The sequence below is a fragment of the Perca fluviatilis genome, chromosome 1, assembly GCF_010015445.1.
Source record: "Perca fluviatilis chromosome 1, GENO_Pfluv_1.0, whole genome shotgun sequence".
Classification (NCBI taxonomy): domain Eukaryota; kingdom Metazoa; phylum Chordata; class Actinopteri; order Perciformes; family Percidae; genus Perca; species Perca fluviatilis.
Window position 1 is genome coordinate 19,835,647 of NC_053112.1, and position 18,503 is coordinate 19,854,149.

General features: G+C 39.4%; 2 protein-coding genes and 1 pseudogene across 2 annotated transcripts; 2 read left to right on the forward strand and 1 right to left on the reverse strand.

Annotated features, from left to right (window-relative positions):
- The first annotated feature begins 574 nt into the window (after positions 1 to 574).
- On the forward strand, positions 575 to 5,487 carry kpna7 (karyopherin alpha 7 (importin alpha 8)). The gene is made up of 12 exons (XM_039803043.1): positions 575 to 708; positions 783 to 920; positions 1,022 to 1,107; positions 1,430 to 1,598; positions 1,803 to 1,902; positions 2,198 to 2,280; positions 3,283 to 3,369; positions 3,508 to 3,684; positions 3,945 to 4,178; positions 4,268 to 4,450; positions 4,576 to 4,722; positions 5,349 to 5,487. The coding sequence occupies exons 1-12, from the start codon at positions 643 to 645 to the stop codon at positions 5,433 to 5,435; spliced, it is 1,557 nt and encodes a 518-aa protein (XP_039658977.1). The 5' UTR covers positions 575 to 642; the 3' UTR covers positions 5,436 to 5,487.
- A 110-nt stretch (positions 5,488 to 5,597) lies between these two features.
- Positions 5,598 to 8,835, forward strand: LOC120560520 (annotated as a pseudogene).
- A 232-nt stretch (positions 8,836 to 9,067) lies between these two features.
- Positions 9,068 to 14,128, reverse strand: xpa (xeroderma pigmentosum, complementation group A). The gene is made up of 5 exons (XM_039814488.1): positions 13,663 to 14,128; positions 13,467 to 13,572; positions 11,361 to 11,526; positions 10,555 to 10,672; positions 9,068 to 10,414 (listed from the first exon to the last, which is right to left on the reverse strand). The coding sequence occupies exons 1-5, from the start codon at positions 13,946 to 13,948 to the stop codon at positions 10,260 to 10,262; spliced, it is 831 nt and encodes a 276-aa protein (XP_039670422.1). The 5' UTR covers positions 13,949 to 14,128; the 3' UTR covers positions 9,068 to 10,259.
- Between the last annotated feature and the right edge of the window lie 4,375 nt (positions 14,129 to 18,503).

The window sequence follows — 18,503 nt, forward strand, 5'->3', positions numbered from 1 at the left end:
TTGAGAAGGTGTCCTCTCCATCTGATGTGAAATTGGTCTGTGGAAGCTAGGACTTTTATTTTTATAATTTTCTGAATGTGTAGACAAAACAGCGCATATATGAGTTTTGGGGGGGCTCTTATTTTGGAATTCAGCATATCATGCAATGACAGGTTGTGAGGTGTGCTAAAATCTTTCTTTCTCTCTTTCTGACAGACAGACAGACAGGCAGGCAGACAGAATAAATGAATGGGAAATTGCCTTCGTCGGAAAATTCCCTGTTTTTAGTTTTGACGGTCTCACCGTAATAGCAAGTGTATACGCGCACCGCGAAATATAGGGGTGGCTAGTTTGACCGCTCATTTTGAAGTGGAGGCTGGCTTGACTGCAGTAGATTGAACAGTAGGCTACAACAAGTAGGCTAATACAAAAATACATAAAAATTACCATTCTTCTTACACTTAGGCTACTGCAAAGAAAGGTGTTCGCAGGAGTTCCTCACTGGAGGAAAGGCTCTTTGGTTACTTGTTAGAAACGCGCCCAGCTTCACGTGCTGCAATCACAGCTAATTAGATTCACCTGCGGCGGCTCTCCCCCTTATAACATCCCTGTGGCCTGTTTCCTTACGATTTCATCGGTCTGAGTCAAGCAGAGAAGTCCACCATGCCCACCAAGAACGTTGTCGAGGAGCGACTCTCCAAATTCAAGAACAAGGGCAAAGATCCAGCAGTAAGTTGATGTTTAATTTCCAAGGTCTTACGTACTAATACTTTTTACCGACACTGCGTCTCGGCCTCTTGCAGAAACTTCGAGAGAAAAGGATCTCGGTGTGCGTGGAGCTGCGCAAAGCTCACAAGGATGAAAATTTCCTGAAGAGAAGAAACCTCACGCTGTCGTCTCTCCCGGACGAGGATGCCCTCGACTACATCTCCAATGACATGGTAAGTTCAGTGACCTTTTAACAAGTTTGTTCAAACTTTGTCTTTATATACGGTCTATGGTTCAAACTAGTGCAGCCTCTAACTGTGTATCTGTCATTTAGGTGGCCGTTTTACCGCTTGATGAAATCATTAAGGACGTCAACTCTGACTGCATGGAGTCCCAAACCCGAGGCTGTCAGGCAGCCAGGTGAGGGTTCATTGCTTTATCTTTATATAAGCCACTGATTTGTTGCAGAAGATGCAATTGCTGTGGTTCCACTTATTGCCCAAATGATAAATTGATTGTTTTTTTTTTGTTTGGGGGGAGCAGCAAATTGAGGGTGTCACCTGGAGCTTCTGGGAGATTGTAATTGCCATTTTCATGATTTTTCTAACACCGTTACACAAAGTTATTGGGCTACTTGATCTCAATGTTTCACCCATTGAAATTGGGTGGTAATGTTGTCTTATTTAGGAAAAATAAGATGACCTGTATGTTAAGTAGCCTATTTCATCCAACCTTCCCTCAGGAAACTGCTGTCTCAGGAGCGTAACCCTCCAATGAAGGAGATCATAGATGCAGGTCTGCTGTCCCGCTTTGTGTCCTTTCTGGGTATGGATGATGAGCCGACTCTGCAGTTTGAAGCAGCTTGGGCACTTACAAACATTGCCTCTGGAACTACTTGGCATACTCAACAGGTGAATAGTATTACTGTAAGCATGGCTAGCCTGATGTTTAAGATGACTAATTCTGTTTGACTGTAACAGGTCATGATCCTTGTTAAGATGGGCTTATGAAGTATTATGCCTCAAACATCTTGAAATTAAAACAAACAAAATGGACTCCAGTTTTAGAGGCTTCCAGGTTTTATTGGTGGCTTAAACCGTGCATTTGTGTCTCAGGTGGTGGAACATGGGGCGGTACCAGCTTTCATTGCCTTGCTGGCTTCACCAATGTTGCACATCAGTGAACAGGCTGTCTGGGCTCTTGGAAACATTGCAGGTAACATGCTGCATGTATTGCCATCATGTATGGATTTTTATTAGTAAAACTGATAAATTAGGATGCTTAATGGAGACAACGATAATGGCTTCCAAAAGGTGGTGGGGGGGACAACATGATTGTCAATTAACTTGGACTGGAATTAAGCTATGAAGTGATTCGGGCACAGGTCTTCAAATGTTAAAATGGCAGTCTGCCTTATGCTGTAAAAAGAGCTTAGTTCTCAGGGACACAGAATCTACATGTATTTCACTGTGGCTTGCTGTACTAACGTCGTGACCTAAATTCTTGACAGGTGACGGTGCAGCTTATCGAGACGTCCTGATTGAGTGCAATGTTATCCCAGCCTTACTGGCCCGCATCTGCCCAGACACACCAGTAAGTCCAAACTTTACAAGACCAGCCTCCAACTGCACACTTAAGTGTGCACTTTTTATATTTTTGTTTTTGCTTGAGAACTTTGTCAAAGACATTACTTTAAATGTTACAAACTCTGCAAAGTTTGAAAGTGCTCATATAATGCTTTTTCCCTTTGCTTTATTGTGTTATATCTTTTTGTGCATGTTAATGGTTTACAAGTGAGTCTACTCCAAAGGGTCTTACCATCTCCAACAGAACTCTTCACAAACTGCTCCAAACAGCTCTATTGTAGTCCAGCCTTTACTTCCTTGACAAATGTGCATCCCTTTGTAACATGTTATAATGCTCACCTGGCTGCTAGTTTGGCACGCCCTCATACTCTGCGTCTGACTGGCTAGTTGTCCTTACCTAGGTACTGAGCGTGTGTGTGACTCAACAAAGATTGAACAGAAGTGTAATGCCTCACTCTGTAGCCAAAACAGAGCTCAACATACGGGGGAAAGGAGCTGCAGCAATGTGCAGTACAACAAATGTGTTTTTAGAAAATTGAACAATGTAAACTTATTCTGGTACAACCCCTAAATTAGTATACTAACATACTTTTTTTTTTTATGTAGGTTGTCTACATAAAACATTTACTCCCAACCTCTCAAAAACAAGCTTATACAAAAGCTTAGTACTCTAGTTTACATTGCGCCCCCACCACGTTTGAATTAAAATGTGGCACATAATTCCCCACAATGCAACTCAGGTGTGTTATGCTAGTAGCAACTAACGTATCCTCACTGTTGGCCTCAAGCAGAGATAAGAGTCTACGAGTTTACAACCTGTAAATGGGAAGCTCAAATTTTTCTAAAAGCAATATGTCCGACTCTGCTTTTTTTCGTGCAGTAGTACTGCCAAGACCTGTAAACAGACTTAATATGTAAAATCTGTCAAGTTTCCCCTTGAACTTTCCACAGCTGTGGGGCAGAAGTCTAAATGTTGCTGTGTGCATCATAATGATTTTTATTACTCCAGGTTGGCTACCTGCGTAACCTGACCTGGACTTTGTCCAACTTGTGTCGCAATAAGAACCCGTTTCCACCCTTGTCTGCAGTCATGCAAGTAAGTAAAATCACAGCTCCGTAATAGTCTTAACAGGTGTATAAGCTTGGCACCCTGTGTAACAAATTAATTCCCAGTCCAGAAAGGTGCCAAAATACCAGTGAGTTGATTAATGTGATGTAACTGTCATGCCTGCAGGTGCTTCCCTCTCTGATCCAGTTGCTCCATCTTGGCGATAAGGACATCTTGTCTGATGCATGCTGGGCAATTTCCTACCTTTCAGACGGTGACAATGACCGTATTGATATTGTAGTGAAAACTGGAATTGTCTCTCGGCTGGTGGAGCTCATGAGCCACAAGGAGCTTAGTGTCATGGTAGGGTGTTCTCAAATGCACCAACTCTACTTTAAACATTCTGGACTTAAAAAAATTTGAGATGTCAAAGATCTGCCATTCCTGTGTAATGCTATGACCAGATCATCACTGCCTTAGCAATGTAAATGTTGTGATTGTTGCATAAGTGGCAACTTAAACTAGTAAAGCATGACCACTTGTAGGTTTTTCTTAAAGTTGGTCAAAAGCAAGAATCTTTCACTGCCTAAAGTATGGTAAATCTGTTACTTGTTGGGCTCCAGACCCCTGCCCTCCGCTCAATCGGGAACATAGTGAGTGGCTCAGACCTGCAGACCCAGGCAGCAGTTGATGCAGGAGTCCTGAAAGTCCTACCTCAACTGATGAGGCACTCAAAGGCCAGTGTGCAAAAGGAGGCAACATGGGCATTGTCCAACATCGCTGCAGGACCATGTAGGCAAATCCAACAGCTCATCACCTGTGGCCTGCTCCCCCCTCTGGTGGAGCAGCTAAAAAATGTGAGTAGATCACAAGATGATCCTCTGGGCATCTGTACATTGAACATACTGTAGTGATGCTTAAAATGGAACTAATCACATTTTCTCAGGGTGACTTCAAAACTCAAAGGGAGGCAGTGTGGGCAGTGACCAACTTCACCAGTGGGGGCACTGTGGAGCAGGTGGTCCATCTGGTTCAGTGTGGGGCCCTGGAGGCTATCATTAACTTGTTGCAGGTCAAAGACACTAAAGTAATTCTTGTCATACTGGATGCCATCAACAACATCTTCATGGTAAGGGGGGTGAAAAGCAGCTCAGATATTGGCACCTGAATTAGTCTAAAACCTGCTACAGTTTTCATTAGAACTTGAAATGGGCAGATGAGTGATTATTTCAATGCCTGTACTTGACTTTTCAGGCAGCAGAGAAGCTTGGTGAGACTGAGAAACTTTGCCTGTTGGTTGAAGAGCTGGGAGGACTGGATCGTATTGAGATGCTGCAGAACCATGACAATGAAACAGTGTACCAGGCTGCTCGTACCCTTATAGAGAAGTACTTCAGTGATGTAAGATGACCACATGACAAATTCCCTACATTCATATTAAGAGTACATTTTAAGTTGACAATTTAAAACTAATTCTCAATGGGTTTCTTAATTATACAACTTCATCTAGGTACCTTTTTCAAAATGCATGTAAAACTTTGCATTAAGCTTATTCAATTTCTGAAGGCAAGGGATTCTAGACTGGGTAAACCCAGCCCAATCTGCTGGCTGTTTTGATTTTTTTGCCCTGCAGCTCAGGCTGGAAACCTAGTATCTATCCTGCTTCCATTACACATCTGTGGGAACAAATCACAAACTGGCTTATCCACCTGGCACGCTATGGGCATGATTAACACTGATGATAAGCAACCAAGCAGCTTTTGTTTACATTCAACAAGCTGGCCACCTGCTATGTCACCTGGATCATTGGTCTGATTGGTTGAAGGACTATCCAATTGTGTAGTCATTTGAACTATGCCCATTGATCCCACCTCTTAGCAGTAGAAAATACAGAAGACTCCTCAGACTAATGATCAATTTAAAAGATGAGTTTAGGCTGGTGATAGCCAGACTAAAGGCAATCTGCATAAGGGCTCAAATGTAGTCTTTGTATTTGCAAATATAACTTTAACTTTCTTTTCTCCTAGGATGACGTCGTGGGAGTTAAGGTCGACAGTACGGATGACTCATTTGTATTCAAGACTTCTGATGTTCAGAGGACTTTTGAATTTTAGACAGTTTTGATTGCATGTTGAATAAATAAACTTACAGTATATTAAGGATGTATTATGAATGGAAAGTCAATTTATTTTTGGTCATATGGCTACGAAGTTGTAGTTTAGACATGGCCAACAAAAGTAGATCTAAAAGAATCAGTCAAGCTGGTTCACAGCTTGTTCACAGACCTGTTATCTTAACTCTGGATGGTCTACAACCATTGCAAGATGGAACACTGAAATGGATAAATCTTTCTTGTCCTATGACTCATTAAGGAAGTCCCTTAAAGGGACTTCCCAAGACTCTAAATATATTTCAGCCAGAGTGGTGATTCTCATTAAGTTGGGTTGCACTTATTGACTTGATAAAATGCAAACTTCACTTTTCCACTTGATGTAAAATGACATGTCTGGTTATGGCCACCCAAGCCTAAACTGTAGATATTCAAACTGTAAAAAACGGGCTTATGCCAACTGCCCAATATGGACTACCCACTTTCCTATGACCAGGATTGTCAGGTTTCCCCAAGTAAACCTTTTCATTAACCCTTTTGTAGCAAGTATGCAGATAGGTTTCGGTATCTGAGATTTCTGCCTTTGCTTCAGTACAATAGAGGTGAATGTAGTTTTTAGTGCTCAGAGTGACCTTAAATAGGCCTACACTGCAACATCTCAGATGTCCCCATTACTGTCAGTTCTCACCACAGAAGGTCTTTCTGAAACTTTTCTAAAACCCTGTGGAAGTAAAACTATCTGCATGGGTGAATCACACTTAAAGAGCTGACCCTGCCATCTTTTGGAGTTTATGAAATGGACCGAAAAAATATTGGGGAAATCCTTGATTGGTACATGAGAGGTTTAGATTGACCCCACCCCTACTCTCCTATAAAAAGGTGACTGGCATCATACAGACCAAAAACCTTACTGACAGTCAAAGCACCTGCTGCGCCACCTGGTAAGATCAAATGGAGTAATTTTTCAGATGGTTTAGTTCATTTTGGTTTTAGCGCATCATGAATTGTTTTCAGTAGATATTATTGGGGCAGAACATTACTGAAAATGTTAATTATTTCGGAGATAGTGAATGATTTTTTTTTTAAATAAAATTGTATTATAAGGAAACTGTATCTGGTGCAAATGGATTTCAGATCTGACTAATGCATTGCTTTCACTTGAAGGCCCTGTGATTTATATTCCTTCATAGGCAGGGACAGTAAATTTCTTTCTTTTTAGGTATTGATCTTCAATCATGTTGAAGGATAGTATGCTGATGTTCATTGTCCTCTGCTGCCTTTTTATAAGACTTCTGAATGCAAAGATGGTAAGGTAACAGACACATAGAGTAACATGCGATAATATCCACTGATGTTACAATATTTTACTGGTTAGTAAAGTGTATTATACATTTCAAATGTTGCTTTGGTTCAATGGTTTCAAATGCAGCAAGTCTGAAATACCATGACTTTAACCAAAAGAAATCCTGTAACGTGATCACATGTTTACTAGCCGGTCAGTGATGTTTTTTAATCCAGATCTGAGAGGCAAAAGTTCTATCCCCACAATTTGAACAGGTAACAAAAACAAAATAAAGGTCAGTTGTCATGAGTTACTACTAATCCTGTGAAAATAGTTGTATGTCTTCTGTAGCTCTGCAGGGAGCTTGGGCTTAGGGACTAAACCTGTATAACAACAAACCTGTGTTACAAACTGGGGGCATGGAATTTAAAAGACATCGGCATTTACCAGGCATGGAGTGTCTAATTTAGTTGCATTGTGAGAAATGTAGGATCCAGATTCATTTTTTTTTTTAAGCTTGAGCCATACTAGGGACCACAAGTCAGGATATCCAGGCCTCCCCTACTTCCATTATTTTTCTAGTTTTTTTTTTTTTTTTGAGAGTCCAGTGTAGTCCCTTTTTAAAGCCTTCTACATGCCATATTTAACTATTAGGTGTAAACAAAAACTGAAACAGCCTAAAATAACCCACTAAATGTCAGCATTTCATTGTAGAATATAAGATGTTGACGAAGACCTCCAAAGTCCCAGACAGATTACGGAGGACATGAACTCAGTTTCCTTAAAGCTTTAGTGTGTAACTTTTTGATATTAATGAACGTCCGTTACATTCAAGCCATTGCCAAATGAGTTTCTACACACAACGCTCACTGTATTTCTCAGTATGGCTATGTTCAGAAAATGGTGTCGTCTGGCGACATTCACGTGCAGAAAAGTGAAGATAATTACCTCTTCTGAAGAGTTCATGTTTTTTGATCCTCCGTGTCCTCCTTGGCTAATAGCAACTGCGGTGGGGGCGGTGCGCGATCACGGAAGGCTTGTATCACGTGGACGCGCAGACAGTTTTGTTGACATTACTAGAATTCTTCATGGGGGCGATATAAACTACACACTATAGCTTTAATAGAAGCAACAACCCTGCTCTCAGTTGATCAAAACTATTTAAACCAATGTGGCCAGCTTTAATACTGTGTTAAATGCATTACCTCAATAAAACTACATGTTCAGATTTTTTTTTTTTTTTTTAACAGTTGCCTCAACAGGATACCATAAAAGCCACTTTAAAAAGCTCTGATGTCCAAAAGGCGGATGTTGAGATATCCTCTCCACAGGAGGCTACCTCCACTCAGTTAGCCATGCAGAAACCGCAAACACCTCACTGAAGGCATCTGTTGCCTCTGTCCAGGTCCCATCCGGTCTGTCCAGGCTCATCAGTATCCCTCTGAGTTTGTCTTCAGACTCTGTCGACGACATGTATTACGGCTGCTCCGAGAAGATGCTGATCAAAGTGAAACGTCACTACCTTCCTGGGAGCACCAGGGAAGGTCTGCACTCCACATACACAAAACTCTGTGCCCTCAAAGCCATGAAGAATAAGGACATCTATGACCTGCTGTCCTGGAATCACTTCAGGGCTCTGTGTGCCTACACAGCGGCGTCATATAACGACTTAAACCGAGCAGTCCGCAGGGGGAAGGCTTCCTACAAAACCTCGTTTGGATTCCATGCCCTCCACTTCCTGCTGTCTGACGCCATCCGGCTCCTAAAACTTAACCAAAGAAGCTGCTACACCACCTACAGGAGAAGCAAACTGCTCTTCAGCGGGGAGTTTGGACAAACCATTCGCTTCGGCTCATTCGCCTCCAGCTCCCTCAGCAAGGACCTGCATCAGTTTGGACGGAGGACCTGCTTCGAGATACACACACGTTTCGGCGCCTATCTCAAGTCCTATTCAGAGTTTGACTCTGACGAGGACGAAGTACTGATTCCTCCATATGAGATGTTTAAGATCGTCTCTGTGGACATGTCAGGAGAGAATAATTTACACTGTGATGCTTTCTACAAACTTGAGACTGCTGGGGTTTACAGCAGCCTCAACTGCCAGGCTGTGAAGCCTTTTTAAAAGCAAGAGTGTACAAAATAAACCCTATAAATAAAAAAATAAAAAAACACAAACCTGGGTTTAATTTTGACAAAGTAGCTTAAATTTCTTTAATAGTAAGAAATATGAGAAACAAAATTATGGAATATTATGTCATTAAAAAAGCATACCTAAAAATCTGTGTATTACAGTAGTAGTAGTACAAATAAATAGAAAATGCAAACTGACTGTTTAATTAAAAATGTCTACACACTGCTTATGAATTTTTTATTTGAAGACTTTCCACTAAGTCTCAAAAATACATTTATTTTTGATGAATGGAAGAGGCAAAGCTAGACCGAGACATTTATATGAACTTTTACATGACATAAATTAATTTTACAAAGATGTAAACATGTTTTACACACTTTCAGTCTCATTGTAGCATGATTAGTAGAGTGAATATCTGGACAATGACAGCTCGTCTCTTTACAGCTGACACCAAGTATCAAGTTCATAGAAATAGTCCTCATCAGGTATCTCCTGTCTGAACGACTTCTGACTGAGGTCTATGTATCGATACCTTTTTGTCCAAGAATAGATGAAAGATGAATGTCTTTGATTATAATTTGGAAACTGATGTTATAGAGCGAGTGGTGAGAGACGAGTCCGGAGCTGATGCTGGCGACTTCAATAAGGCCACAAAGGCGATGAGAAGTGAAGTTCAACATAGGCTTGATATCATGACAGTGAACACATCACGGTACATGTGACTTGTGTGAAAAAACATGAAATACTAAAAAAATTGTATCTTACTGGTCAGTTCTGTTCCAGTCATACGGTTGGCCCCACACTACTTCACTATTTTAAGCAAGATGGTATTTTCAAGTTTCAATATCGTGCCTTCCTCCATTTGTCAGAGTGAATCTCTGCATGCTACAAAAGTAACAGGAAGTGTTGCAATAGGCAGTGGACCGAAAAGGCAATCTGCTATAAGTATACAGTAGTTCAAGCTGAGGTCAGTAACAGCTGTTGAAAATAGAAACTACGTCTGACCTATAACAACCTGCCAGTGACACACAGGAGATTTTGGCCCCTTGTATGTGATCAGGATGGAGTGTTTTATGAAAAAATAGCACTAGTAATCCAGACAGAAGGAACACAGCTGGAGGATTTGTGAGAGGCGTGGTTCCCAACAGAAGCACCAAACATTAGTGATGGTCAAATGAAGCTTCTTGGCTCGGGGTCATGGTGCAAAAGACCCTAGGGTGAAATTACTCCGAACCATCACTTTAAAGGAATGGCAGTTCAGTGCGTTTTCAACCCTTTGTTGAACAGAGAGCGGCATCTAGTGAGCTCAGAAAGTAAACACAGTGGTTCGTGAAGCTTCATTTGACCATCGCTGCCAAACATCATCTCCTTGTAGACTGAACCTGTAAGCAGTCAGTGCTGGTGTGTGAGAGTGTCTACATCTTCTCGTAGGTGAGTTCCTGTCCGCAGGTGGTGCAGGTTTTCTTGTAGAGGTCCTCCTCCGGATCCACCACCTCCTCTGGTCCGTACTGATGCTGGTGGACGCTGGTGTTTTTGGTCCACATACTGCTCCTCACCGCCCTGCGCAGCTCTGACACCCAAACACAGATATATGTAACATCCACACGTCCAGAGTTTATCGAGAGGACGCTCGTCCCACATTCAAATGTTGATGTTTACACAATGCGTGATGTAACAGACTTGTTATTTGGGCTCTAACAGAAAACCAACCTTTGACCTTCTTGTTGAAGCGTTTTTGTTTCTGCACCTCTTTGTTCTCTTCCCTCGTCTCTTTGGCCTCCTGCAGGGCCTCCTCTGAGCCCCACACCTCCATACATCTCTTCTCCACCTGGGTAACACACAAGTGCATAGTTCGCATAGACTCATTAAAACATACAAAACAAGGAGGGATTATTTTGCATTTGACCAAAATGTTTGCGACTGATTTAGAGCTGCAACTAACGATTTATCAACTTATTTTCGGATTAATTGATTATTTAGTCTATAAAATGTTCGAAAACAACAAAATGTCCAAGAGCCCAAGGCCCTCTAGTTTCCAAATGTCTAATTTGTCAACGCAACAGTTAAAACAAAAGTTATTCAATTTACAATTTGCAATGTCTGATGATTGACTAATTGATTGATTGATTAATCATCATTCCTACACATCTACTGACTTTACAGACACATATTTAAAACTATATTGCAATAAAAGCTTGCTTTAGTTATTTTTTATCTCAATCGATATAGTTCTTAACATTTAGGATTTTTTATAATGTTGTCTTGGCAGCCACACGTGGCCTTCAACAAGAAGGACAAAACAGATGGAAATACAGCAAAGACAAAGAAAGTTAAATTATTATTTAGAGTTGTAATATCACACACACACACACACACACACACACACACACACACACACACACACACACACACACACACACACACACACACACACACACACACACACACACACACACACACACACACACACACACACACAAACACACAAACACACACACACACACACACACACACACCTGTAGTTTGAGGTAGAGCTTCATGTCTCCCCAGTGTGAGTTATGAGGGTTTTTCTTTAGTATAAACCTGAGCGGAGGCTCTCTGTTGTCCAGGTCACAGTCCTTCAGCAGGTAGTGCTGCTTGGCCTCAGTTCTAGAGATCAGCTTATGCTTTTCCTCGTTGTCTCTGAGGGGGAAAGAGGCTTCCACTGTTAATTCATTTGATTGTTTTTTCAGCCGTGATTGTAAAAAAATAAATAAAAATATGATCTGAAGAGACACAGAAGACTCCTCAATAAGCCATGGGTATCTGCAGGTTTCAGAAGTTTTAATACTTCCCTGAAGTGCTGGTTCTCTCATCGATCTTTGATTAAACATCACTACTCATAGATTTAATACAACTAAATGACCAGAAAATTAGAGGTTTAACATGAAATCCATCGGTGATGAAAACCACATATTTTTGGCACATTACATTAACCTTAACCCTTTTAATCAGGCACGGCCTTCTACATAACATAACTTTATGCTTTTAACAGATAAATGCATATTATAATGTAAAATTAGCATACAATATCCAAAATATGTTATCCTACCATCATATACAGGAATGCTGGGCAGGCCTGCGCAGGGGCAGACTGGAACAAAATTTCAGCCCTGGCACTGTAGCCACACCAGCCCACATTACCACGCCCATGCAGCCCCACCCACGGACACGTGCATTTACTAATTACATTTGTGTATAGATGGTGAAATAATATAAGCAGTACCTTATGTAAAAGATTTTTAAACATTTAATGTAAGTAACTGGCAAACAATGCTTACTACTTTTTAAAGAGCACACGTTTATAACAAATGTACACATACTGTCGGTTTGTATGCTGTTACTGTCATTCTCTACAGTATGTTGTCCTTTGTTGTCACTGTCTGTTCGCTTGTCCATGTTTCTCTCTGTTGACACTGTACATATTGTCTGTCTGGTTCTCCATCTTTTCATCTGTTTTAACTCTCTATTTCTGCAATTTAAATATGTGTTTATGGCTGTGATATACTTCAGGGTTTTTCTTTGCTCAGAATTGGCCTTTGGGGGGAACACATAAAGTTTTGAGGGTAAAAGACTTCAATTCCTGCATTCTGATACATTTTTAGGCACCAATTTATGGTAAAAACGTCTATATTTATGGCAAGGAAATCACAAAATTCTGGTGGCAGCTAACAATTCAAAATACAAAATATAATGGAATATTATTATATTCATTAGTCCAGTAAGGAGGCTTTCACATCTGGGACATGGGTCGGATATGACAACACTTGACCCCAAAGTCCAGTTGTTTAATTAACATGAACAGGGCTATATGGTCAAGGAGCACGTTTTGCTCCCAAGTTGAAAAATGTAGGATTGACTTACATAGGCTACTGCTTTTACTGCTAAATTGTATAATAACACAAACATGTTATGGATACAAAACGTTGCAGACTGGTCAAATGCTTAATATTATTATTAACTATTATTATTATTATTATTATTATTATTAATATAATATAATATAATATTATATAATATTATTATTATTATTATTATTATTATTATAACCATAGTGAAATCGTGCAAGCGATAAAAACCCGTCCTATGCGCTGTCGGCCTGTAAAGACAATTTATTTGTATATTTAAAAAAAAAAAAACTGACAGGCCCCCATTTAAAAATATGGTCCGGCCCCTCTGGCATTTGCCAGAATTGCCAGATGGCCAATCCGCCCCTCGGCCTGCATAATAATAGGACATAATACACCTTAAGAAAAAAAAAACCTAATGCCATATTCTTTCAGATATTGGGGGAACCTGTGAATTTATATACGTATACTTTCCAACTTTTTCTCTGAAAAAAATAACAGAAATCTGCATTACAATGTAAAATGTGTCGAATTCAAAACTCTAATGACTTCTTTAGACATGTTATGCTTTTCCAAAAGCTGCATAAAACTAGGCTACTATATTTGGATTTCACGCTCATAAAGTCTGTCTGTGTGTATGTGTGTGTGTGTGTGTGTGTGTGTGTGTGTGTGTGTGTGTGTGTGTGTGTGTGTGTGTGTGTGTGTGTGTGTGTGTGTGTGTGTGTGTGTGTGTACCTGCACTTGTCACAGACAGCCAGGTCAAAGCTGTTGCTGAGGTACGAGTCCATAAAGGGTTTTTGACAATCATCGCACACCAGGTAGTCTGGCTCGATCACTGGAGCTGGAAACAAAACACACCCACACTTAACACACATGTAAATATGCATGCATGCATGCACGCACTCGAGTCATCCAACACACAGACACACACCTGGCTGATGCACAACCTTCCTGGTCCTCTGCTCTTCCTCTTTATCCTCCTCCTCCTCCTCGATAAAGAAGCCGGCACCGGAGTCGATGGTCTTGGAGACTTTGGCCGAAGTTGCGCCCTCCACAGCGGACAAAGGGCGACTCGCTAGTCGGGCTTGCCGGAGCATCAACGCGCGCTGCCGGTTCCGCTCGATTTTAGCCCGCATCGCTGCAGAAAGCTCGGGTTTGGGACTCTGTTCTGGGGCGGGACCGGCAGCTTCCACTCCCTCGGACTCAGACGGATCCATGCTGCTCTCTCAAACAGCGATCACCACATAGCAATGTATGAAATGGCTCTACAGACCGGTCTTGTTTTGTTCCATTAAAAATGCAGCGTTGGACTGTTGTTACCATAGACAGTATATGGTTGTTACCAAAGCTGACAGTTGCATGCTTCCGGTGGCTTCTTCATCTTCTTCCTTTCTTTATTTTAAAGTTTTAGGTGCATTACCGCCACCTTCTGCTGGGGTCTGGGGTGTGTTGTTCGGGTCTGTGGGACCCGTTTTCAATGTTTGCTAAAAGAAAAATTATGCTATTTATTATTTCTTCTAACTCAAACTCATTGGCTAATTTTCTGTGAAGAACATAACAAATAACTTATTTTCAATGACTGCACACGGTACACGATTTCGTGCACGATTTCACTATGGTTATAATAATAATAACAATAATAATAATAATAATAATAATAATAATTATTATTATTATTATTATTATTATAATACTATATTATATTATATTAATAATAAATATTAAGCATTTGGCCAGTCTGCAACGTTTTGTATCCATAACATGTTTGTGTTATTATACAATTTAGCAGTAAAAGCAGTAGCCTATGTAAGTCAATCCTACATTTTTCAACTTGGGAGCAAAACGTGCTCCTTGACCATATAGCCCTGTTCATGTTAATTAAACAACTGGACTTTGGGGTCAAGTGTTGTCATATCCGGCCCATGTCCCAGATGTGAAAGCCTCCTTACTGGACTAATGAATATAATAATATTCCATTATATTTTGTATTTTGAATTGTTAGCTGCCACCAGAATTTCGTGATTTCCTTGCCATAAATATAGACGTTTTTTACCATAAATTGGTGCCTAAAAATGTATCAGAATGCAGGAATTGAAGTCTTTTACCCTCAAAACTTTATGTGTTCCCCAAAAGGCCAATTCTGAGCAAGGAAAACCCCTGAAACATATCACAGCCATAAACACATATTTAAATTGCAGAAATAGAGAGTTAAAACAGATGAAAAGATGGAGAACCAGACAGACAATATGTACAGTGTCAACAGAGAGAAACACGGACAATCAAACAGACAGTGACAACAAAGAACAACATACTGTAGAGAATGACAGTAACAGCATACAAACCGACAGTATGTGTACATTTGTTATAAACGTGTGCTCTTTAAAAAGTAGTAAGCATTGTTTGCCATTTACTTACATTAAATGTTTAAAAATCTTTTACATAAGGTACTGCTTATATTATTTCACCATCTGTACACAAATGTAATTAGTGAATGCAAGTCTCGGTGGGTGGGGCTGCATGGGCGTGGTAATGTGGGCTGGTGTGGCTACAGTGCCAGGGCTGAAATTTTGTCCCAGTCCGCCCCTGCACCCCCCTACACATTACTTTTAATTACATTTGAGGTGTTCGGGTCAACTGGACCCGAGTGTTTGAAATACACCAATAATGATCAAAAATCTTGTTTCTATTTTTTTTTTATAATTGAATTGTTTTCTCACAAAAAACCAAAATGATCATATGATCATAAATGTAATCTCACAGGGGTAAATGGCAAATATGAACCATAAATTATGTATATATCATTGGTAATTGAGCTAAAGTAAACATCTGTTAAGTATTTTTACATAAATTGTTATGGCTGTGTGGATTTAAAAGCCTAACTATGTGGTGGCTCCACCAGACCCGGGAACATTGGCTGTGTAACAAAAAGATGAATACCACACAAGGGTTAAATCGTTAGCTTCCCCTTTTATTCGTTGGATTTGATCATATCTGCCATTCACTTCTACTGAATGATCAATGGTTCATATAAACCGGTTGGATACAAAAATATGGATACTTCATATTTTTTTGAGTCAGTCTTAAAGTCTAATATATTCACAAGATCAACAGTCCTCATTCTGTGTAAAAAGTATTTTCTAAAGATAAGTTGAGGTTATGATGGCTGAATGGATTCCCAAGCTTGTTCTTATCTAATTTAATTGGATGGCAGTACAGTGCGTTGAGGACCCCCTCGAAAACGAGATGCTTCATCTCAAGGGGTTATCCTCTTAACAATTTCAATAATAATAAACAGTGAGTGAATATCCTCAGTTGTCAGTGAACAGAAACGCAGATAGAAAGCAGACAAGTGAGCGTGACCATTGTTGGTTGTCCACAGGTGTCCAGTGAATCCCTGTTGCATCAGGCTGATCATGGCAGCGGGCCACGCATGCTGCTGTAAGAGGCTTGTGTCAAAGTAAAGTGGATCCCATCCTGATATATGACACTGCAAATCTGATCGGTGTCGTGAGGGAGCCTGTGAGGTAAAGTGACCTAACTTTTGAAGTGGTGTTAAAATGTCCTATGACCCCAGAAATACAGTGATGCATAACTTTATTGTGTATTTATTCTGTATAAGTAATAATACAACTATAGTAATCATTAGAACTCTACTTTACCTAAATAAATTAGAAATTATGACATGTTTCAAACCATTTTTTTTTATTTAAAAAAGTTTCTAAACCTACCCAAAAGTTACCATCAACTCCAAACACCAACATGGAAAATTTGAGGTTTAATTTATTTGATCATATAACACTTTATACAGAGTTGAATGATAGATGGGTTTTTTTCTTCATTATAATACACAATTGAAGTAGTATATATGATTCCATACTTGCATAATGTACAAGGGAAATACAAAAGCATTTTACCATTTGTCATGGTATTCAAACTGGTCAAGACTGAATTCTTATATATTTCTCATTCATGCACACATTTCTCACATTCACACGATCCTTTACAGCAATAACGATTTAAAATGACATAGTCTAAGTCTGAGAATATAAGTTGTGTTGAGGTTAAACAATGTGCTGACTACACACAGGAGCTTATGTACAGTCTTACATTACAGTTTACAAATCTTTTATCACATAAACACATTTAAACACACATTTTTCACTTTGCAAGATATAGAGCATAGTTGGGGGTACATTTTATGGAGAATAAGATTATTTTCATTTTCTTTATTTGGACAAAAACACTGAATTTATGAAAACATATAAACAAATAAAAGTATGTAGTTAACATAGTGATACAAAGTATGATTTGTTACCCTTTGGGAGTGTCAAACCAATACTGCCATGGCAATTTAATCCAGAAAATCAGAGCCACGTATCTATAGCTAAAAATAAAATGTTTATGTCAAACTGAAAGAAACACAAATTTATCTCTGAGGAAAACTGATTGTTCTTGGGAAACAAAATATAGTAAATACAAGTTATAGATATGTTTTTTGCATTGTAACAAGGTTGCACTGTACTGTAACACCTTAACCTTTTAACATAATAAGAAATAAAAAGAAGACAACGATGTAATTCAGAGTCTACAGTAACTTTATTGAGCATTTCTTTAAGACTGATGTAGCATTTTGAACATTGCCGGGAGAATAAAATATAAAATATTGCCCATGTTCAGTTGTGCTTTATACTTTTGACATAGAAAGCAGACAACATAAGGTAAATAAATGATGCGTGTTGTAGCTTGCATGAGGGCAGTCATGCAGTTCAGCATGCAACAGGTGGTTCAACTGAAATGGACAAGATGGATGACATTTTGGTAGGACAGTGAGGCCTTAAATGGGTCACTAGAAAATCTGCCTCACATCAGTGAGTATGTTTCCTTCCGCCACTTTAAGGACAGTTTGACTTTGTTTATTAAAAGAAAAAGAAAAAGGAAACCCCATAATAAAAAATGAAACTGAATTTCGCCAAACAAAGAGATAAAATTCAATAACATTAATGTAAACAGATTCTCTGAGTTACAGCCACTTTATTGCGTTATTCTTTGTTTCATCTTTTTTGCAACCTTTTCAGAATATTTGCATTAGATTATTTGACAGAAACACACATATTTGTATGGATAGATATCTATTGTCAATGTATTATTCAGCAGAACCCCAGTGAAATTAAGTTACATGCTTTTTGCTCACTGTAAATCTAATAGAGAGGGATTAGAGGAAAACAAAATTGTAAATGTCACAAACTGAATCTCTGTGAGTCCATGCTTTGTTTTACAATAATAATATGGGCCTACCTGATGTTTCTTATAATAACTTGTTTCTAAGATTTCAGCCTCTATGTCACACACTGAACACAAGAAAGTCATATGTGAACACAGCGGTGCAATACCTTATACAGTACATGAGTTGTTTTACATCAAAACATTACAGAAGAAACCCGGTGATACCTGTTGATATTGAACACTCCTTTTTATAAATACATAACTGGAGAAGAAAAAAAACAACACTTTTGAGTTTATCAAGTAAAATACAATGGAGGACACTAATCTTTAGTCCACCACTTGTTGTCCGGACTGCATTCACAAAATCATCAAATTTTAGCCAGGATACTGACGTAATCTCTCTCTAAAGTGGTGCATGTAAAGGCAGACAGAACAGAAAAAGTCAAAAGCTTTTAATATGAAGAACCCAGACCAGATAGTTGGGTTATATCAAGCATGACAACAACTTCAGTACATTCTATCTGTGTTTTTTTTTTTTTTTTTACACGG

Coding starts and splice junctions, on each gene's coding strand:
- xpa (XM_039814488.1), bottom strand. CDS start 13,948: ATGGATCCGTCTGAGTCCGAGGGAGTGGAAGCTGCCGGTCCCGCCCCA. Junction 11,527..13,466: donor GCTGTCTGTGACAAGTGCAG/GTACACACACAC, acceptor TTTCCCCCTCAG/AGACAACGAGGAAAAGCATA. Junction 10,673..11,360: donor AGCTCTACCTCAAACTACAG/GTGTGTGTGTGT, acceptor TGTGTTACCCAG/GTGGAGAAGAGATGTATGGA.
- kpna7 (XM_039803043.1), top strand. CDS start 643: ATGCCCACCAAGAACGTTGTCGAGGAGCGACTCTCCAAATTCAAGAAC. Junction 2,281..3,282: donor GCATCTGCCCAGACACACCA/GTAAGTCCAAAC, acceptor TTATTACTCCAG/GTTGGCTACCTGCGTAACCT. Junction 3,370..3,507: donor CCTTGTCTGCAGTCATGCAA/GTAAGTAAAATC, acceptor TCATGCCTGCAG/GTGCTTCCCTCTCTGATCCA.